The sequence below is a fragment of the Neolamprologus brichardi genome, chromosome 18 (genome assembly GCF_056152115.1).
Source record: "Neolamprologus brichardi isolate AB-2024 chromosome 18, ASM5615211v1, whole genome shotgun sequence".
NCBI classification, from domain to species: domain Eukaryota; kingdom Metazoa; phylum Chordata; class Actinopteri; order Cichliformes; family Cichlidae; genus Neolamprologus; species Neolamprologus brichardi.
In genome coordinates, this window is record NC_142121.1 from 23,879,146 (window position 1) to 23,901,282 (window position 22,137).

Genomic DNA, 22,137 nt, shown 5'->3' on the forward strand with positions numbered 1-22,137 from the left:
CTGCATGGTACAAAAGTCCCCTCCTCCATCCTCATTTTCTTGGAGTTTGGCGAGGCCACTGAGGCAGTTAAACAACTCCTTGGTAGCAGGACCCTGGGGTGGACGTGGTTTGCCTTGAGTTCCTGAAGGCTCTGGATACTGTAGGGCCGTTAGTTGATACACCTCTGCAACATCGCATGGAGATCTGGGGCGGTGCCTCTGGATTGGCAGACTGGATTGGTTCTCATCTTTAAGAAGGGGGACTAGAAGGTATGCTCAAAATACAGAGGGGTCACACTCCACGGTTTCCCTGGGAAGGTCTATGCCAGGGTACTGAAAAAGAAAGTGACTTTGTGGTTGAAGGTCAGATACAGGAGGAACAATTCAGGTTTCATCCTGGTCGTGCAACAGTGGACCAACTCTTTATCCTACCAAAGATATTTGAGGGTGCGTGGGAGTTTGCCCAACCAGTCTACATGTGGGCAGTGCTTCGGTGGTATGTGGTGTGTGGCCCTTTGCTACAAACCATTTGCTCCCTATGCAACTGTTGAAGAGGCTTGGACCGCATTGCCGGTAATAAGTGGGTATCATTCCTGATCTCATTTTTTTTTTTGCAATACACCCCCCCCCCCCCCGCGCCCCCCCCCCCCCCCCCCCAAAAAAAAAAAAAAAATAATAATTCTGCAAATTTTAGAAGATGTTCTGTCATAATATTTCAAAAGTAATTTTGCTAGTCTACTGTACAATATCCAGCTAGGTCATCACTGTAAATAAGTTAAATCTAATCAAGAAGATGGAACATGATGTACAGAAACCCTGAAAAAAAAAAACTAAACATCCTGTTGATGTTACTGCTAGACAGATAACATCAGAAGCCCATGTGCACAAGACATGGGCTTCTATCTGTAATTATAACCGCAAGCTGTTTTCATCTTAGCTGTTGACCTTCACTGAAAGTTCTCAGTGCTTGTTTTCTAATTTCAAAGTCTTTACTGTTGATGTTTTGCCATGTCTTACTCGAATATGGTTAGAAAGCAAACAATGTCATTAGTTACACTTGATCTTCTCCTGCTGTGACAGACATCGCACTATTCTCTTTTGTAGTACCGGTTTGGATCCGCTTTTGCATTCAGAAGTGTCTTAATTTGTCATGGAATGGATTCAACAAGATATAGTGCTAGCTGTACAGTTTAATACTAAAGTCCCATTCTGTAAAAATGGCTGTCACATTTCTGTATTTTCTGTTTAATTAAACAGTTTATCTTATCTCATCTCATCTTATGTTATGTTATGTTATGTTATGTTATGTTATGTTATGTTATGTTATGTTATGTTATGTTATCTCTTCTCATCTCATCTCAGTCTCAGTCTCATCTCTTCTTATGTTATGTTATGTCATCTTATCTTATGTAATGTTATGTAATGTTATGTAATGTTATGTAATGTTATGTTATGTTATCTCTTCTCATCTCAGTCTCATCCCTTCTTATCTTATGTTATCTCATCTCATCTCATCTCAGTTCATCTTATCTTATTTGAACAGGGTTGAACGGGGACTCTTTCATCTGGGGAACAGGAGGGACATTTACACTGACAGCAAACTCTCTCACAGAATTTTGTTGAATTAAGATGGTCTTGAAAAATCAAAAATATATTTACTTTTCTGTATTTTCTGTTTAAATGAGTTTGTTTTATTGATTTTATTTCAGTTTCCCCATCCATTTTCTATTGTGATATCACATTTATTTTATTGAATTTTAATAATATTATTTTTAATGTTTTGGCTTCTGTAAGTAACGCAGTAATCTCCCCTTTTGGGGGGATGAATATATCTTATCTAAAGATATCATTGTTGAGAATATTATAAGTAAAGTAAACGCATTAGAAAGATAGATATATAGTTTTCAATGATGTTTGACTATGAGATTGCGAACTGCAGGAACTCGGTGATGTGGTTTTGTTGGAAACTTCATGATAAGCAATTACACTTACAATAAGCGCATCATGACCTATTTCAGTGCTCCAGATGCACAGCTTTACCGTCGTTACATGGGTCTTGGGTATAAAATAAGTTCCTCTGACCTAGAAAAGAAGATCCAACCTCAAAGCAACCCACTTGTAGCGGCCCACATGAAGTCAGAGCACGGAGGTCTTCAGTGAAGCTTTCATCCTCTTTAAACTCTTATCTCCACTTGTATCTAAATGTCACATACTTTATATCTATCTATAAATATATATATAATTATTTTGTATGTCTCTTTTAAGTTTATGTCAAGAGTCACAAAGAGGAATGACGCTTTATAAAACGTCCCATGTTTCACGGCTGGCTCTGTCTTATCAGGGTGTGTTGATGCAGGTCACGCTGGTCACATGTCTAACATGTGTGACCCAATATGTCTCTTTTCAGTTTTCCTATAATTACAACTTCTAGTTTGTATTTGGCTAATATATGACGCAATGAGCACTGAATAATATAAAAAGCTTTTTCAAAAAGCTTCTTTGCTTTTATTTCAATTCAGTTCAGCGAGCAATACTTTTTAACCACACTGTTTTTTATGTGACAGTTTTAATAATTTTGTACTTTACAAATTTCTTTGTATAAATACAATATATAATATGATGCATAATTATTGTGCCCTGCCCTAAATACAAGCAAAGTTGTAACAAGTTTAATTGATCACTTATTTTATAGAAAGTACATTTTTTAAATAGCTTTTTAATTAGAAGGGGTTTTTTTTCCTTGTAGTGGTCTTATGTAAGGTTTTACCATTTAAAAGTTTCCACTCTTGGTTGGACAGAATTTTGGGTTCTATAAATAAAAATTAAAAAAAATTAGGGGGGTTTTCGTGACAGTCTAGCACCATTGATGTGGTCAGAGCTGAGGTATAAATGAAGCTGCTTAACAGTGCACCCCCTTTCACTCCACTTGAAGATAGGCGAGACAACTTTATCATCAGAATCACTGTTGTCAACGGAAACAAAGACATGGTGACAATCAAAGCCATGGCGATGGTGATCGCACTCACTATTTGTCTGACTGCGAACAGTTCTGACGGTATGTACTTGCTGCCTTTCTGTTTTTCATCTTTAATTTTATTTATTTATTACTATTATTTATTATTATATATTTCCTTTTTTCATAGGCTATCGTTACTGCTGTCGAAGATATATGACAAGCCGATTACGAGATGTTGACATTAAGGGGTACTCGGTCCAGACTATTAAGGAGATGTGTCCCATTGATGCCATCATGTGAGCGTCATTAAAATCATTTTAAAGGTTAAAGACAGCTTCAATGATTACCGTGGGTGTATAAATATTTACATATTGCTTTCTTTTAATGCAGTTTCCACACAAAGAAGGGGAAAGCATGCGCCAATCCAGCTCTGAAGTGGGTGATGGACGCTGTTGATCGTTTAAGGTGAGATTTTTAGAAAGAAAATAAAGAACAAATGTTCTGATTTGAAACAAACAGCAAGAGAAGTAACTCCATCTATCATCATTTTAGGACTAAAGCACAGAAGATCCACCAGAACAACTCACTGTAGGAGAAATAGAGGATCGTCTGAGCTTTTTAAGGATGCCAGCTACAGCACACTGTTTTCTATGTGAGCTCTGCAGCCTGCAGCTAGCAACCAGCAATGCATCACTGTTTTTAAATCCAGTTAACTCCAGCTTGAAGAACCTGCTGTAAATGGCAAATGTGTTGTTCAGCAATGCATATCTCAGCTCAGTTGTAAGAGCTTGTATCATATTATGTCTTTATCGTCTTTGTAAATCTTATTTTTTGCTTTTATATGTTTATAAAAATAATTTATAAAAAGAGTCATTTGTTTTATTAATGGTTTTGTAGTTTCATCTAATCATTCAAATAAAATGAGTACCTGTTCCAAGTCTAAAACAACTTGTTCTTGTGTGCTGTTTAATTTTTTATCGTTAGGCTGTGTACACCAGAAATAATTCTAACTTTGACTATATGTATATATATTTATTCAATCTCCTTTTTGCATCACACTTTGATTGCATCATTTTTTCGTATTTTTCTATTTAATCAGCTGCTGTAACACAGTAGCTTCCCAACGTTTGTGATAAAGAAAGTATTTCTCATCATATTCTAATTACATTATCACAAACTGAGAATGCAGAATTCTAACTTATTGTAAATGCGGTCATTTAAATTTTCAAACAAGGCATCCACATTTTTTTGGCCACACGGCACCACAAATGGACATTTTTAAAGTAATTTACACAAATTTCCCATAGTCTAAGTCGATATATTTGATGTGGAAAAGCACAGAATTCGATGGGCATTCATCCATCACGTAAAAAAAAAAGATCTTACCTTGCTTGGAAGCAAGGTTCACTCAGAAAAAAGCAATCTACATGTAGCAGATATGAGATAAGGGCATATTACAGATGATATATTTTATTATGCTCTCTATTTATTATGATAAAATAAGATAGATATAATAAGAAATTCATGGACTGACAGTCACACAGTCTCAAAAAGTGGAAACAAAGTGCCAAAAAATCCCCAACCCAAACAAACAAAACCCCAAACTCTCTCTTATTGATATGCAGACAATGTTATTTCTGTTATTTATGTATTTTTTAAACTCTTATAATGCCATAGTCAAGCGTTTTACACATTCATCCAACAAGTAAAAGAGCAGACTGAGTCAAAAGCAGACACCGTTAATGTTGTTAGTATCACAGATCAAAACAAAAAGACCCGTTAAAAACGCCTGCCGCAGTCCCCTATCAGTCAGAGGAAGCGGTACAATTAAATCGGTATCTCTCATTTTCTCCGCTTTGCTTTTCTCCCCACTGAAGAATCTGCTCACATTTATAACCCCACATTCTTTTTATCATTTTATGTCTCCTGATGGCCTGTTGTCACAGAAACATGGCATGTTTTGAAGCCATAATTAAAATTTGGACACATCTGTTGATGTCGAGAGAGGCCATAAACAGAGGATTTTTTTTAATGCCAACTTAAGTTTGACTCGAGTCAGACCAATAAGTACTCTGGATTTGATCTTTTAGAACATGAGGAACGCTTCATAGGATGAACGTTGAGTAGAAATAGCCTTGAAAAAAATGGACTATTCACTTAAACTGAATTGCTCAAACATAATAACATCAGTGCTGTACAGTACAAACACACCAATATGATGATATACAGAAGATAGAAATAGAAAAACAGTTAAAAACAGTTACACAGGAGATTTTCTGAACTTTACTGTAAAATTTGAACAATGCTGTATAAATGTCATTCCATAATCATACCAATGATTGCAAACACTACCATTGTTTTGATCCAACAATGATCCAAGCAGTTCCTCTTTGTTTCACTGGGGAAAGTGGCAGGATTTTTTCAGGATGTAGCTTCTTCTGCTCTGGGCTGAGCTGAAGTATTTATGAAGCTGCTGTGATCAGCACATTACCAGCACAGCCTCACTGACTCAACCTGAAGAGCCACCAGATACAGTGAGATAGCTTCATCATCACTGCTGCCACCACTAACACAGAAGACATGCTGCCAATTAAAGCTGTGGTGGTGATCACACTTACTGTTTGTCTGCCTGCAAGCACATTTGCTGATATGTACTTGTCTTTGTTTCTTTTGTTTCTTTGTCTTTTCTCCCTTAATCACCTACACTTACACATCAGCATTTCCACTACTGGGATCTGGCAGATACAGATATTATATTTTACTCTTCCTAGCTTATCGTCACTGCTGTCGAAGGTACATGATAGGCAGGTTACAGGACTCCATCATCAAGGGGTACTCAGTCCAGACTGATGCAGAGATGTGTCCCATCAATGCCATCATGTGAGCATCTTTAAAATTATTTTAACAAACTGCTTTAGAGATCAAAAAATACTTGAGACAAAATTAGTGTTTACCGTGGGTGTAAAAATATTTACATATTGCTTTATTTTAATGTAGGTGAGATTTTTAGAAACAGAATAAAGAGCAAGTGTTCTGATTTTCTAAAAAAAAAAACAGCAAGAGAAGTAACTCCATCTATTGTCATTTTAGGAATAAAGCACTGAAAATCCACCAGCACAGCTCACAGGGGCGGAAAAAGAAAACCATCTGAGCTTTTTACGCACACGGTGGATGCCAGCTAAAGAAACACTTCACTCTTTTATCTTCCACTGACGTCCGTCTCGTGGAACCTCCTGCAAATGACAAATATGTTGTTAAACAACAGCAATATCAGCTCAGTTTTAAAAGCTTGTGTAATATTTTAATTTTATATTCTTTGTAAATGTAAGATAGGATTTTGTAGTTTCATATAAATGCTGAAATAAAATGAGCACATGTGCCAGATCTGCTTGCGTGCTGTTGTTTTCTGCGGTGAAAACATCCAGCTTTGGAAGTTCTGTGCTGCTAATAGTTAAACAGTGACAGATGAGAGTCCTGTGACATGAGTAGGAGGAAGTCATGGGAACTGAAGAAGGAACCGGTATTTCTGTTGACATGGTGTCATTAGCTACCACTTAATTATTAAAGTAACATTCATGTAATAACCAAGTAATACAGCAATAATGGTTTGAACTGCATAATATTAAATTGCAGTTTATTTAATTGGGTAATATGGGGTCATAAACTGGATGTAATAATGTCTGTGAAGCAATGCAAATCAGAAATATTATAATATATAGTGTAATATATTAATAAGAATATATAACTGCTAGGAATAAAATAGTGATATCTATGCATGTACAGTTTTATATACTAACTTTAAAGTGGTAGTAACCTCATAACAATAAGTTAATACTGGTTGATGCTTTAATATATTAGAAACGTTTTATTATATTATGATGACGAAATTAAACGTACCTTACATCCCCAGCATGTGTTTGAAGGTAACTGTGTCAATATTCTGTCAATTGCTGTCTTTTAAAACCTGGAAACACCTGAGATAGTTTCTATGCAATAACCAGGAATCCGGGCTGCAGAATGCATAACTCCCTGTTTTCTCTCCATGTTAATAACCTATGAAAGCAAACTCAAGTAATGTGTTACTTTGTGTAACCATCACATTACTTTGTCATAATTGAATGAGTTTATTTGCAGTGCTCATGAACGCAAATCATACAGTCTCGATTTACAAGGTCGTTGTAGAGGAAACTCCATTAATGAGGTCTGAGCTCCAATCGCACGTGAAGAGGAACAAAATTTTCTCTACCCCTCGCTCTCGCACAGATTTCTCTCAGCAGGATAACTTCTCCACAGAAGAGAGGGACAGGTGAATAATCGTAGAGGAACACAAGCGGCAGACTCAAGCAGGTTTCAATAACATGGCTAATTCAACACTCAGACGCAGACTAAAGGATCTCTCCCAGTATAAGTAGTGGCAGGTTGATCAGCACATGACAAACAGGTGAGCTTGATTGTGTCAGGTGTGCCCAAGTGGAAGGTGGGAATTCTGGAAGGATCAAACCCTTGCAAGACAAAGCATGGTTAGGCACACATGTACAAACACATCCACACACTCATAGTGATAAAGAAGGAGAGAGAGAATGGCAGCGATGCACGGGAGGACCATGACAGCCTTGGCTGTTATAATGGGTAGACGCCTGACCTGATGGATACAGACTCTTCGCTCACTCACGCAGAAATGCACTGATTTACTGACTTTTCTGTCTTTGTCTTTTGTCAGTCAACACCTAATACACTTGTGTGGACTTCCCCTTCTGTATCAAGCTAGAGCCGATTGCCACTTGCGGTAGTTTATGTGTAATAACCAGAAATGAGAAATGAGAAATATGTAACCAAGACATGAGGTGGCTTTGGTGGAAAGTTTATAGTAAGCAATTGCATTTATAGTCTGTGCATCGTGGCCTATTTCAGTGGTTCAAATGCACAGCTTTTCCTTTCTTGCATCGGTCTTCGGTATAAAATAAGCCCCTTTGACCTAAAACCTTCGTATAACCTCAAAGCAACCCACGTGTAGCGCCCACATTCAGCAAGAGCACGAAGGTCTTCAGTGAAATACCTGATCCTCTTCAAACACTTTTCCCCACATGCTTCTAAATGTCACAAACTGCATTAGTTATTTTTAGGTATTTTACATTTTAAGTGCATGTTGAAATTCACAAAGAGGAACAACACCTTAAAAACCTTGTGCTAACACATGTCTTTTTTAAGTTCTTTCAAAAAAAATACCCAAATACTACGCTTATGTACACATTTAAAGTTCCTGTATTTTACTGCAGTTTAGTCCATTATAATTCAGAAGGAAATGCTTTTTTTGCTGGGTTTTCGCTGTGGAGGTTTCGTTGTGGTTTTTTAAACCACACTTTTTATTGTGACAGCGTAAATTACTTTCTACTTCCCAAATATTTCTCTGTGTTTACAGTTAACATGATATGATGTTTTCTTAAAGGTTAAACAGTCCCACCATGAAGACAAGTGAGTTGGAATAATTGTAGATGATCATTTAGTTTCTAGAAAGTCAGCTGACACGTGCTCTTACATTTTTATAGACATAGACTTTCATAGACTTCAAGACATGTTGAGGAGGTAATTTAGCCATTTAAATCTACCGTGTTGGATCAAGGACACATCTAAAACCTGCAGGACACCGGCTCTTGAGGCCTGGAGTTGGACACCCCTGGTGTAGGCTACCAAAACATTTAATAGGCGTGTATCTATACTTTTGTTCCTGTGTGGGTTACAATACCGGCATTCATTTTATATTTAATCTCCTATTTGTGCCAGATTTTGAATTACTACGGTGTAAACCTTTTTGTATTTTCTGTTTAATCGGCTGCTGTAAGACAGTTATTTCTTCTTCTTCTTTTTTTTGGCTGCACATAGAAAAAACATATTTTCCATAGCCCAGGATGACATCATTGATGTGGAAAAAGCATAAAATTTTATGGACACTGGTCTATCAAATCTCCACCAATGAAAAATCTTTCCTTGCTTGAAAGCAAGGCTCATTCAGAAAATCTACCTGTAGCAGATATGAAATAACAGTTAATTACACAATGGTAAGAAAAATCTGTCATAACACAGGAAAAGATAGGCCTGAAGCAAACCCACTCCCACAGACAGAGTGGGTTTGCTAGTTTCAGTTTAGTTTTTATTATATTTTGTATTTATGATGATACGATGATAAAGGATAGAATAAATATTAGAGATCTAGAGTGATTGTAGTGATCTCAGTCTCAAAAGCACATTTGACCGTGTCCACAGAGTGTCCTGAGAGATGCTCTGGGAGTATGGGGTTTCTAAGAGCCGATCAATCCTTATACTTCTATTGCAAGACCTTGGTCTGCATAGCTGGCAAATAAGTTAGACATGTTGCTGGTGGCTGTTGGACTCCATCAGGGCTGATTCTGATCATAAATTTTATGGACAGAATTTATAGCAGTAGTCAAGTGGCAAAAGGCTTCCACTTTGCTCTCAGAATCTCGTATCCTCTTTTTGCAGATGATGTGGTTCATCAGCACCTCCAAGTCTGAGGTCATAGTCATCAGCCAGAAAAGGGTGGAATTACCACTCTGGGTCGGGGGTGAGTTACTGCCCCAAGTTGACGAGTTTAAGTATCTCGTCTTGTTCACGAGTGAAGGGAGAGGGCAGCCGGAGATCGACAGACAGATTGGTTCTGCAGCTACAGTGATGCAGACGCTGTACATGTCTGTCATAGTGAAGAGAGAATGTAAAAGCGAAGCTCTCATTATACCGGTCGATCTACATCCCTAACTTCACCTATGGTCATGAGGGTAGTGACTGAAAAAACAAGATCGTAGGTAGAAGCGGCAGAAATGAGCTTCCTCCGAAGGGTAGCTGGCCTCTCCCTTAGAGATAGGGTGAGGAGTTTGGCTATCTTTGAGCAGCTCAGAATAGAGCTGCTGCTCCTCCACATTGGAAGGAGCCACTTGAGGTGGCCTGGGTATCTGACAAGGATGCCTCCTGAGTGAGATGTTCCAGGCATGTCCCACCGGGAGGAGGTCTTGGGGCAGACACAGGACATGCCGGGGAGATTATATCTCTCAGATGGACAGTTTAGCAAGTTTTTTGACGTTAACAGCAATGATTAGTTACATCCTTTTACTTGATCAATGTACATTTTTATTGCAACAATCCAAAACAGTGAAAAATACAATGACAAGTCGAGAATATTCTTCAGTAAAACCTCAAAGGTACTGAATGCTCAAAAATATGCTGAAAGGAAACTTAAGCATATACTCCCACACAATGTAACTGTTTAATTTAACATTAAACACAGTTAAGGCTCACAAATCACATTCCCATCTAAGTGGGAATAAATAAAATACATATGCAACAGCGGGGAGTGTAATACATAAGCCTATAAAGTGCTGTTAGGCTATAGTTTATACTTCCAGTGTCTTTGAATGAAACAGTTTGGCTATACTTCTATTTGCTCTCCAGTTGTATTTAGCAGAGGCTGAGCAACCCAAGTGTCTTCCTTTTTCTTTTTCCTAACAAAGGATAAAGATGGAAACACCACAAAGGAGAAACAAAGATGTTCTTTTTATGAACAAATACGCGAAAAACTGATACATCTTACATCACATTGTTCGTTTTATTAAAACAGACACTTATGTGTCCTTGTATTTGAATACAAATACCATATATAAAATATCACACTTGGGTAATAAAATAGTGACAGGTTTATAATTGAATTTTTGTCTCTGCCTTTTGGATTCTGACCAGTAAAAATCAATGGTTGTAGCTATGTTTAAACCAGTGACATTTCCCTAATTTAAGAATGATGCTTTTGTGTTGTCAATGCTGAGAGTCACAAAAAGGAGCAACGCCTTATAAAATTCCCCACATTGCACTGCTGGCTCTACAGGAGTCTTTGTCAGGTCAGGGTGTGTTAATGCAACAATTAATATGTATGGCGCAATGTTTTTCTTTTAAATTGCCCATGATTATAATTCCTTGCTTCCTACTGAGCTGGTTTGAATATGAGCTGGTTTGAAATCAATTCCTCCCAAAGGTTACACTTTTTTACACAGTTAATGAGTAACCACACTACCTTTTTATGACAGGTGTGTGTATGTACATAAACACTGTACGCCTGGAAAAGTGTTAAATAAAAGTTGTTCCATAAATTTCCATAATCAAAACAAATGTTTCCAAACACTGCCATAGTGTGGATCCATGTGGATTCATACGCCCCTCCTACTTGTACCTCTGCTGGGACTTTTTGTGATGATGTCACATGTCTTGATGCGTTTAGAGCTGAGGTATAAATGAGGCTGCTGAGATTAGCAGTTTTACCAGCACAACCTCTCTGACTCCACCTGAAAAGGCGAGACAGTTTCATCATCAGAGTCACTGCTGCCAACACAAACGAAGAAGACATGCTGCCAATCCGAGCTGTGGTGGTGATCGCACTTACTGTTTGTCTGACTGCAAACACATCAGCAGGTTTGTATTTGTTGCTTTCTTGTCCTTTCTTGTCTTTCTATGATTTGTTTCTTGTTTAGTCACAAATTGTCTTTCCTTCTTTCACAGCTTATCCTGACTGCTGTCGAAGGTACATGACAGGCAGATTACCATATTCAGCCATCAAGGGGTACTCAGTCCAGACTGATACAGAGATGTGTCCCATCAATGCCATCATGTGAGCATCATTACAATTACTTTAACAAACTGCTTTAAAGAAACTAGTGTTTACTATGGGTGTACAAATATTAACATATCGTTTTATTTTAATGTAGTTTCCACACAAAGAAGGGGAAAGCATGCGCCAATCCAGCTCTGAAGTGGGTGATTGACGCTATTGATCGCATAAGGTGAGATTTTTCGAAACAGAATAAAGAGCAAATGTTTTGATTTTCTAATAAACAGCAAGAGAAGTAACTCCATTTATCATCATTTTAGGAAAAAAGCGCAGAAGATCCACCAGCGAAGCTCACAGCTGCAGAAATAGAAGATCATTGGAGCTTTTTAAGTCTTTGCATCTTTGCATCCAGCAACTGTTTTATAGTCCAGTGAACTCCATCATGTGGAGCCTGCTGTAAATAAGAAAGATGTTGTCAAACAATGGACATATTAGCTCAGTTTTAAGAGGTCTATAATATTAATTTATATTTTGTAATTGTAATATTTTGGTTTTGTGCATGTACTGTTGTGTTAAAAAAGAGTAATTTATGCAATTGTTTTTGTGGTTTTATACATACATTGAAATAAAATGAGTACCTCTTGTGGGTCTAAAACTATTAGCACGTATGCGCTGTTGAATTTTTTTCACACTAAACACGTGACACTGCATTCCTCCTTTTATCTTTCCAGAGTTCCAGCTCTACAAATTTGTGTCATAACATGAAACCTAGAAAACAGCTAAACAATAACTGACGAATCCTCTCATAGGAGGAAGTTGTGGGAGCTGTTTATGTAAAGCATGTAGTAGAGCAGGTATTTCATCAGCTATGATGAAGTGAAAGGCTTAGAAGGCCTAAATTAGAGCTGCAAAATGCATAACTGCCTGTTTTCTATCCACTTTAGTGTTAATACCCCATTCAACTTTAAGCTTGAAGTAATGTGATGATTAACTGCCTCAGTTTGTCTTTGTCAGTCACATGATTCTGGAGTGAAGCCAAGGAAGTCTAGCCAGGTAGCAGGTGGCAGTTGAGCTGATGGTAACAGACTCTTTGCTCACTCATTCAAGAATGCACTGATTTATTGACTGTCAATAACAGTCAATACAAAACACACGTGTGTGTGGCTTTTCTCTTTTGTTATAACACTGGAAACATCTGTGGCAGTTTATGTGTAATAAGGAGAAATCAGTGCTACAAAATTCATAATCACAAATTTCTCCTTAATTTTCTACAAATAAAAACCATAAATAAAAACTTGTTTGTACTTTCGAACAGAAAATGTTAAAATATTCACATGACCTTGACAACAACACCTGATTAATGGCAGATAACCAACAAGGAAGTTGCTGAGACATTTCCACAGTCCTACCTGCGGGCAAAGACAGGTGAAATTTTCCGTCAGCCCTGCCAGAACCACAGAGCTGCCAGAGATCAGGGAGGAGTCTACAATAGGGGAAGTCCAGGTCCTCAAACAGAGCTGCACCTACACACTCTGCTTGGCTGGTTCAGCTTCCTGTGACCATCTTTGCTGCATTCCTGTACATTTCACTTTTGCATTATATTTAAAAACAAAAGACTAGCTACATTATGTACTCATGAAACTTGGAGAAAGGAAAGCTGCTGCAGCTGTGTGCAGAGGGAGCTCGGTTTCAATTTGGGCAAATTTCCTCCCTCAAGTACTTTAACATTGTTGCTTTACACTTTAATAATATTATTTAACATTACACCACAAAATTATGTGAATAAAATTCGTTTTTAGAAGGTAATCGTGCTTCATCTGATATCCTATTTCACTTTTTAACAATTACTCACTTAACACAACACAATGACGTGGATATGATCGAGTGGGGCTGCTGGTACACTGAGGGTACACACTGCAGGGATTCTATGCATTATACGTTCACTATTACACACACCCGGCTCAAAATAAAGTAATGAAAAAATTATGGCAGTGCAAACATTTTTCTAAAGATTTACTAGGTCAACTTTATGCACAAATTTAAAAGATAGATTTGCTTTTCACTCTAAAAAAGAAAACACTGATAAACCGTAAGACATCAGAACAACATGATGCAATGCCTTTCTGAAAATTCTCAGCTTTTGACTTTTGTTGCTGACTTTAAAAAGAGCTCCTCATTTAGTCAAGAATTCTAGCAACCTGAACTTTCTTGTTCATCTAATTACAATATTCCTGTGTGGTTGAAAATAAAATTGTAGTTTCAGTGGTATGTATTTCCCCATTCTCAGAGGCTTGGCTTGTATTGCTTCCAGCTGGCAACCTGGGACTTTTCATCTGTTTGGCTGCTGTACTAACCACTGCACCGTGGCAACACATGGACCCTTCCTTTACAAATCATTTAGCTGATAAAACTACATTTATTTAATGTAGAATAAATAAAATGAAGAGGACACAGCAGAAGGTTAGCTGAAACACTGTTTCTTCTGAATAGGCAAACCACACTAGTTTGGTTAAAGCCATAATCTTTGCAGGTAACAAGTGAACTGGAAATGCATCCCAATCATTCTATGAATGAATTATCACATGCTTGGTTGGTTGGATTGTTAGTTGTTTGGTTTGTATGGTTGGATGGTTTGATGATGGGTTGGATGGTTGTTTGGTTGGATGGTTGGCTGGTTGGTTGGTTGGTTGGTTGGTTGGTTGGTTGGTTGGTTGGTTGGATTGCTAGTTGTTTGGTTTGTATGGTTGGTTGGTTGGTTTGATGATGGGTTGGATGGTTGGTTGGTTGGATTGTTAGTTGTTTGGTTGGATGGTTGGGTGGTTGGATGGTTGGTTGGTTGTTTGGTTTGATGATGGGTCGGATATTTGGAGGGTCAGTATCTCTTTTACTATTAAGAAACTGTGTCCTTTAGGCTCATTTACTTATCAGAATTTTGTCTATCTTTGTTGATTTAAAACTCAGTAGTTTAGTGTTCTTCTTAAAAACACAACTAAAAAGTTTTCAGCAAGACTAAAAAAATGAAATCAGATCTATTGAGTTCAATATAGTTTGTTACTTTTATTTCAAAAACTTTAAATGTAGTGTATATTTACCCTGGTACACTTGAGTTTTTCATAAGCTTGTCTTTTATTGAGTACTTTACATCAGGTGCTGTATGGCTTGTTGCTGCTGGATCTGGGGTCATTTTCCTGGAATAAGAAGAAAAATCTCCCTACTCGCCTACTTTATCTTTAAATAGTTTTGAAACAGACATTTAATCATACCTGGGATTTTTTCAAACTAATATTATCTGTGAAATAGTAAGCATCTGCACATATTTGGTTGCAATCTATTTGGTTAGTGGTTTTAGTTGGCAGAAGGACCAGAAAAGTGATCTATAAATATCACAACATTCCATAATCAGTGCAGTTTTGGAAGCCTGCAGATCCATGGATCCATGTGTATTTATAGATCCCTCCCACATGTCCCACCTGTTTTGTTTTGTTTGTATTTCTAACTTGGAAAGCTGGGATTTTTCTAGTTCGTGCAGAGCTGAGGTATAAATGAGGTTGCTGTGATCAGCACATCACCAGCACAACCTCTCTGACTCCACCTGAAGAGCCACCTGAAAAGGCGAGACATACATCATCAGAGTCACTGCTGCCAACACAAACTAAGAAGACATGCTGCCAATCCGAGCTGTGGTGGTGATGATCGCACTTACTGTTTGTCTGACTGCAAACAAATCAGCAGGTCTGTATTTGTTTGCTTCTTGCCTCATTTTCTTTGATTTGTTTTCTGTTTAATCACATTTACACATTTATTAAGCATTTATTTTAGTCCTCTGTTATGTGAACAAATTGTCTTTCCTTCTTTCACAGCTTAACCTCACTGCTGTCGAGGGTACATTACAGGCAGATTACCATATTCAGCCATCAAAGGGTACTCAGTCCAGACTGATACAGAGATGTGTCCCATCAATGCCATCATGTTTATTTTAACAAACTGCTTGAAAGAAATTAGTGTTTACTGTGGGTGTACAAATATTTACATATTGCTTTTTTTAATGTAGTTTCCACACAAAGAAGAGGAAAGCATGCGATTGACGCTATCGATCGCATAAGGTGAGATTTTTAGAAACAGAATAAATAGCAAGTGTTCTGATTTTCTAATAAACAGCAAGAGAAGTAACTCCATCTATCATCATTTTAGGAATAAAGCGCAGAAGATCCACCAGCGCAGCTCACAGCTGCAGAAATAGAAGATCATTGGAGCTTTTTAAACAGGCCGCTGATGCCAGCTACAGAAAACAAACTAAGAGCCTGTATAATATTTATTTATACTTTGTAAATATCAGATTTTGGTTTTTGCATCTAGTGTTGTGGCAAAGAAAAAGCATAATTTATGTTTTTGTGATTTTATACATACATTTAAATAAAATGAGTACCTGTTGCAGGTCTAAACAGTTATGTGCTGTTGAATTTTTTTCATATTTAACACATGGCGCTGCATTCCTCCTTTTATTTTGTTTCCTAGTTTGTAACAGTGAAAAATTCCAGCTCGGAAGTTCTGTGCTGCAATCTAATTGTTAAACAATAGCAGATGAAAGTCCTGTGATATCAGCAGGAGGAAGTCACAGGCTGTTTATTTAAAGCCTGTATCAGAACAGGTATTTCTGTGCAGACAAGATATCATCAGCTCTGATGGTGGTGTTTAGTTGCACTTTTTACTACAGGCTGGTAATAATGATGCAATAGTGGGGTAATGAGGTGGAAGGAACCCGGTAATAACACAGAAAGAGGATGTTATTACTAATTACTAAAGTAATATCAAGGTCATATCATGAATCACAATTGTTTGACAAAAACCAATATTAGACTAATTGGGTGATAAGAGACCAGAAAATGGGAATAGTGGGAAATGTAGAAACAACATATGCCAATAAAACAATGCCAGTTAGTACAGCAGTATATCGAGGACAAAATGATGCTAGCAATGTGCATTTGAATTTTTATATACTGACTTTAAAGTGGTTATAACCTCATAACAATAAGGTAATATGGGTTAATGTTTTAACATATTAGGATAGTATTACCATAATATGATGCTAATATGAATCTTACCTTACATCTGCAGTGGAAACATTATTATATGTGGCCTGTTACCTGGAAACATCTGAGATCGTTTCTGAGCATGTATACAACACTTTGATAATCAAATGTAGCTTTAGGCCACATCAGTATGCGAGTGGAAGTGATTTTTAGATGGCATGGATACACAGTGGTCATGTGGCGAGTCCTTCATGTGCTGCTGTGCACTGCCACCCACTGATGGTACTCTGCACTACACACCGAAGGGTCCCCCTGTGATTTTATATGATTTCATTATTATATACACCCAGCTTAAAGTCATAAATTATGACAGTGTAAAAAAGTTTCTACAGATTTACTAAGTCAACTTTCTGTGGGAAGAAAATGTCCCGAGGTCAAAATGGGAGATGCCCCCAAGGGTGATGGAGAATGACCGAGCTAAGATCCTGCGGGACTTCCAGATACAGACGGACAAAAAGGTGGTGGCTAACCAACCGGACATAGTGGTGGTAGACAAAGAGAAGAAGACGGGCGTAGTGATCGATGTAGCGGTTCCGAATGACAGCAACATCAGGAAGAAGGAACATGAGAAGCTCGAGAAATACCAAGGGCTCAGAGAAGAGCTGGAGAAGATGTGGAGGGTGAAGGTGACGTGGTCTCAGTTGTATGCCAGTCATCATCCTCCCAAATACTGTTTGCTTTATTTATTCATTCATCATTTTAAAGTTTGGATTCTTTTTCTGGACAGATGTTTGAAGCCTAGAAATGAAAAAAAAAAACTAAAAATGATCGTAGATATACAGTGGGGCAAAAAAGTATTTAGTCAGCCACCGATTGTGCAAGTTCCCCCACTTAAAATGATGACAGAGGTCAGTAATTTGCACCAGAGGTACACTTCAACTGTGAGAGACAGAATGTGAAAAAAAAATCCATGAATTCACATGGTAGGATTTGTAAAGAATTTATTCATAAATCAGGGTGGAAAATAAGTATTTGGTCACCTCAAACAAGGAAAATCCCTGGCTCTCACAGACCTGTAACGTCTTCTGTAAGAAGCTTTTCTGTCCCCCACTCGTTACCTGTATGAATGGCACCTGTTTGACCTCATCATCTGTATAAAAGACACCTGTCCACAGCCTCAACCAGTCAGAATCCAAACTCCGCCATGGCCAAGACCAAAGAGCTTTCGAAGGACACCAGGAAAAGAATTGTAGACCTGCACCAGACTGGGAAGAGTGAATCTACAATAGGCAAGCAGCTTGGTGTGAAAAAATCAACTGTGGGAGCAATCATCATAAAATGGAAGACATACAAGACCACTGATAATCTCCCTCGATCTGGGGCTCCATGCAAGATCTCATCCCGTGGGGTCAAAATGATCATGAGAACGGTGAGCAAAGATCCCAGAACCACACGGGGGGACCTGGTGAATGACCTGCAGAGAGCTGGGACCAAAGTAACAAAGGTCACCATCAGTAACACACTACAACGGCAGGGAATCAAATCCCGCAGTGCCAGACGTGTTCCGCTGCTGAAGCCAGTGCATGTCCAGGCCCGTCTGAAGTTTGCCAGAGAGCACATGGATGATACAGCAGAGGATTGGGAGAATGTCATGTGGTCAGATGAAACCAAAGTAGAACTTTTTGGTATAAACTCAACTCGTCGTGTTTGGAGGAAGAAGAACTGAGTTGCATATAGAACAGTTAGACAGAACACTTTTTTGCACTGATATTAAATTTTTAACATTTAATAATTTTGCTGGAACAAGAACACCATCTTTTCCTCGCCTGCTTGGAAATATGTCATCATGAATGTTTGTTTTTTACTGATATCATCTGTGAAATAAACATGTGCACACATATTTGCATGTTTACTAAAGTCAATACAAAGGTATATGTAGACAGTAACACAGTGTAGTTTGTATTTATAGCCCCTCCCACCTGTTCCACCTGTTCCCACTTGTTCCTCTTTTTTTATCTTTAACTCGGGAAAATGCTGGGACTTTTTGTGATGATGTCACATGTCTTGATGCGTTTAGAGTTGAGGTATAAATGAGGCTGCTGAGATTAGCAGTTTTACCAGCACAACCTCTCTGACTCCACCTGAAAAGGCGAGACAGTTTCATCATCAGAGTCACTGCTGCCAACACAAACGAAGAAGACATGCTGCCAATCCGAGCTGTGGTGGTGATCGCACTTACTGTTTGTCTGACTGCAAACACATCAGCAGGTCTGTATTTGTGGCTTTCGTGTCTTATTTTCTTTGATTTTTTTTCTGTTTAATCACATTTACACATAAGCATCTCCACTACCTGGATGTGGTAGACACATATTTTAAATAAACACGTTTTCTTTCCTTCTTTCACAGCTTATCGTTACTGCTGTCGAAGGTACATGACAGGCAGATTACCATGTTCAGCCATCAAGGGGTACTCAGTCCAGACTGTCACAGAGATGTGTCCCATCAATGCCATCATGTGAGCATCATTACAATTACTTTAACAAACTGCTTTAACCTCCTAAGACCTGAACTCTTCCACGGCATGCTTTTTTAATTTCTCTTTGATATTTGGGCTGATTGGGACCTGATGAATGTAAAAACAAAGAATCACCAGATTTTTTTTTTAACCTGATTTTTGTTTCCAAGAAAAATGAGAGCCACATATGAGGATATTCGTTTTAAATTTTGATAAAAGAGAGGCAGTATAATGTCCTCGTAAGTGGATATCAGGCCCTTGTAGGGCAAAATTTTGTATTTTGGTGTAGACAACCAAAAATGTGATGTCCACATATGTGGATCCCAGGTCCTAGGAGGTTAAAGATAAAAAAAATTTTTTAAAAACTTGACACGACATTAGTGTTTACTGTGGGTGTAAATATATTTACATATTGCTTTATTTTAATGTAGTTTCCACACAAAGAAGGGGAAAGCATGCGCCAATCCAGCTCTGAACTGGGTGATGAACTGTGTCGATCGCATAAGGTGAGATTTTTAGAAACAGAATAAAGAGCAAACACTGTGATTTTCTAATAAACAGCAGGAGAAGTAACTCCATCTATCATCATTTTAGGAATAAAGCGCAGAGGATCCACCAGCTCAGCAGCCAATGATTCCTGACTGTTTTATAGTGAACGGCGTCTTATGGAACCTGCTGCAAATGACAAATATGCTGCAGATATCAACTCAGTTTTAAAAGCTTGTGTAATATTAAATGTTTGTATTCGTTGTAAATATAAGAGTTGTCCATGAATTAAGCTGTGGTGAGAAATAGAAACCAGTTCCATTAGTGGTTGTGTGGTTTCAGGGAAACATTGAGTACCTGTTCAGGTCTAAAACCACTTCTGCTTGTGTGCTGTTGAATTTGTCCACATTAACATGTGACACTGCATACCTCCTTTTATCTTAGTTCTTTGTTTATCTTCTCACGCTGAAAGATTCCAGCTCTGAAAGTTCTCACTGTGAGAAGTTTTCTGGAAGTTCTGTGCCACGTGATAAAAAACCTAGGAAGTCATTAAAGATTAATAGGTAAATTTTCAGTGACATCAGCAGAAAGACAGCGTGGGAACTGTTTCTTTAAAGAACGTTGCAGAGCAGGTATTTCTTTGTTGACAGTTAGGTGAGAAATCTGTCCTGATTTTTATCTGTAGCTTTTCTGTGGTTAAGCTAGTTTGACCTTTAACTTAGTATAATACCTCGTTACACATTACCTGCATTCATTTTGTATTTAATCGTACTGTATTATATTCTGATTTATGAAGATCTTCATTTTTTTGTATTTTCCATTTAATAAAAACAGTCATTTCCCAGCTGTTGGGATAAATAAAGTATTTCTCGTCTTATCTTAATTATATTTTGCTGGATTCTGTGCATGCAAGGAACCGAGGCTCATTCAGAAACAGCCTATAGGCAGCAGAGAGTTATCAAAATTAGATTTTCTTAAAATTTGATTGGTTTTAGTGTTAAGTTTTACTCACTACGATAAACTTGGCTGCAGTGGTAAGCGTCTGTGGGTAAGACATGGAGTAAATATTAAAGAACGGCAATTTATCTTTTTAATGGTAATAATGTAATATGGCAGTGAGGGAAAGATTTTTAAGTAGACAAAATAAGAAATACAAAAGGACTGTACAGCTGCAAAGTGCTGTCAGGAACACATTTTCAATACAATACTGTGCAAAGGTCTTAAGCCCACCCTAATTTCTTTCAAATTAGCTAGAAAAGTGAGAGATTTATTTCCCAGATTTATTGAAACATGTACAGACATAAATAGAAATAGAGTCTATATAAAGTATATAAAGCAAAAACATGTAGAAAGTGTGACCGGCTTTATTCTTCAACACAGGCTGAACTCTCTTCATGGAGCTTTCTCTTAATCTCTAAGTAGTCTGCAGGAATAATTCTCAAAGCTTGAAGGACATTCAAAGCTCTTTTTTAGATGTTGGCCGTCTTTTATTCTGTTCTGTATCACGATGAGGCCAAAATCTGACAGTACTTATCTGTGATCATAATTACTAACACCACTTACTATCATCATTATCATAGAGTCTTTTAAAGAAAGCAGCTTATAACAAAGTGGGTAAAGATCATTTTTAACATTTGTTCTTTAACAAGTTGTCCGTCATTTGTCGACACAACACTGGTTCATCCTTGGAGTTCGCTGCCCTTTTTATGCTTGAATCCTTCATAGAACATGGTCAGAAGTGAAAAAGCAGCCGATGTCCAAAGAAAAAAAAACTAGTTCGAGACCACTTTAGCTCCATGAATGAGAACTGTAAATTGATAATTCCCAATTTATGTAGCACTTTTAATTGCACCAAACCAAAGCCAGGGTTGGAAATGATTTGAACTGTAACACTGTAATGTTGTTGTTTTTTTTCTGTAATGCTCCAAAGCATTTTAAAATTTTAAAGATTAATGACAAGGCATGCACTTCTGTAAAAAACAAACAAACAAAAAAAAAAGCAAGATTAATTAAAAATTAAAGCTAACCAAAATACTTGGCTGCGGTTGGTCAGTTTCCCTCAGCTACTCTATGCTAAATAAATGATACATGATTTCCACAGTCGTTACAGAGGGAGGCTGTGTACAGCTCAGCACTAGATGGGGGTAGTGTCACTTTGAGGTGCTGTGAAACAACGTTTCAATAACACTTGGATTTGTTTCCAGTTCAAGTCTGTTCCCGAGGTTTCTTCTCGTGTCTCTCAGCATCCCAGCTTCTTACACACTGGTTCACACGATGTGGGCTTTCACACTGTTCCCTTTATACATTTTATGGTTTGGATAACTTTCCGAGTTTAATTTCAACAAAACTGTGATGACACTTTTATTTATTTATCGTCTCTTGCCATCAGCTGCGCCTTTTGGCGACGCCAACAAGGCTGAACAAACCGAGCGTTTTCTCCTGTCGCATGAATCCATCCCAAATGACAGTCCGAAGCCACGCTCACGGCCACTATTACATCACCTCCACTCTTCTGCACCACTGCACAGAGTGCTTTGCTATGAATAATACAGAGAGACTTGGGAGG

General features: G+C 37.8%; 3 protein-coding genes across 3 annotated transcripts; all 3 read left to right on the forward strand.

The window, feature by feature from the left end:
- Positions 1–2,868: 2,868 nt before the first annotated feature.
- LOC102783203 (C-C motif chemokine 20-like) lies at positions 2,869–3,538 on the forward strand. The gene is made up of 4 exons (XM_087831832.1): positions 2,869–3,034; positions 3,123–3,231; positions 3,326–3,400; positions 3,488–3,538. The coding sequence occupies exons 1-4, from the start codon at positions 2,869–2,871 to the stop codon at positions 3,525–3,527; spliced, it is 390 nt and encodes a 129-aa protein (XP_087687958.1). The 3' UTR covers positions 3,528–3,538.
- Positions 3,539–11,327: 7,789 nt separating this feature from the next.
- On the forward strand, positions 11,328–11,909 carry LOC102782910 (C-C motif chemokine 20-like). Its single transcript, XM_006810113.3, has 4 exons — positions 11,328–11,404; positions 11,492–11,600; positions 11,698–11,772; positions 11,861–11,909. Exons 1-4 carry the CDS (start codon positions 11,338–11,340, stop codon positions 11,907–11,909), a joined length of 300 nt encoding a protein of 99 aa, XP_006810176.2. The 5' UTR covers positions 11,328–11,337.
- Positions 11,910–18,761: 6,852 nt separating this feature from the next.
- LOC102782623 (C-C motif chemokine 20-like) lies at positions 18,762–20,103 on the forward strand. The gene is made up of 4 exons (XM_006810112.3): positions 18,762–18,838; positions 18,977–19,085; positions 19,517–19,591; positions 19,680–20,103. Exons 1-4 carry the CDS (start codon positions 18,772–18,774, stop codon positions 19,717–19,719), a joined length of 291 nt encoding a protein of 96 aa, XP_006810175.1. The 5' UTR covers positions 18,762–18,771; the 3' UTR covers positions 19,720–20,103.
- Positions 20,104–22,137: the final 2,034 nt, after the last annotated feature.

What these genes read in the sequence shown, in the direction of transcription:
- LOC102783203 (XM_087831832.1), top strand. Translation starts at nt 2,869, where the DNA reads ATGAAGCTGCTTAACAGTGCACCCCCTTTCACTCCACTTGAAGATAGG. An exon ending in GACTGCGAACAGTTCTGACG is followed by an intron (nt 3,035 to 3,122) that starts GTATGTACTTGC and finishes CTTTTTTCATAG; the next exon opens with GCTATCGTTACTGCTGTCGA. An exon ending in GACGCTGTTGATCGTTTAAG is followed by an intron (nt 3,401 to 3,487) that starts GTGAGATTTTTA and finishes TCATCATTTTAG; the next exon opens with GACTAAAGCACAGAAGATCC.
- LOC102782910 (XM_006810113.3), top strand. Translation starts at nt 11,338, where the DNA reads ATGCTGCCAATCCGAGCTGTGGTGGTGATCGCACTTACTGTTTGTCTG. An exon ending in TGTCCCATCAATGCCATCAT is followed by an intron (nt 11,601 to 11,697) that starts GTGAGCATCATT and finishes ATTTTAATGTAG; the next exon opens with TTTCCACACAAAGAAGGGGA. An exon ending in GACGCTATTGATCGCATAAG is followed by an intron (nt 11,773 to 11,860) that starts GTGAGATTTTTC and finishes TCATCATTTTAG; the next exon opens with GAAAAAAGCGCAGAAGATCC.
- LOC102782623 (XM_006810112.3), top strand. Translation starts at nt 18,772, where the DNA reads ATGCTGCCAATCCGAGCTGTGGTGGTGATCGCACTTACTGTTTGTCTG. An exon ending in TGTCCCATCAATGCCATCAT is followed by an intron (nt 19,086 to 19,516) that starts GTGAGCATCATT and finishes ATTTTAATGTAG; the next exon opens with TTTCCACACAAAGAAGGGGA. An exon ending in AACTGTGTCGATCGCATAAG is followed by an intron (nt 19,592 to 19,679) that starts GTGAGATTTTTA and finishes TCATCATTTTAG; the next exon opens with GAATAAAGCGCAGAGGATCC.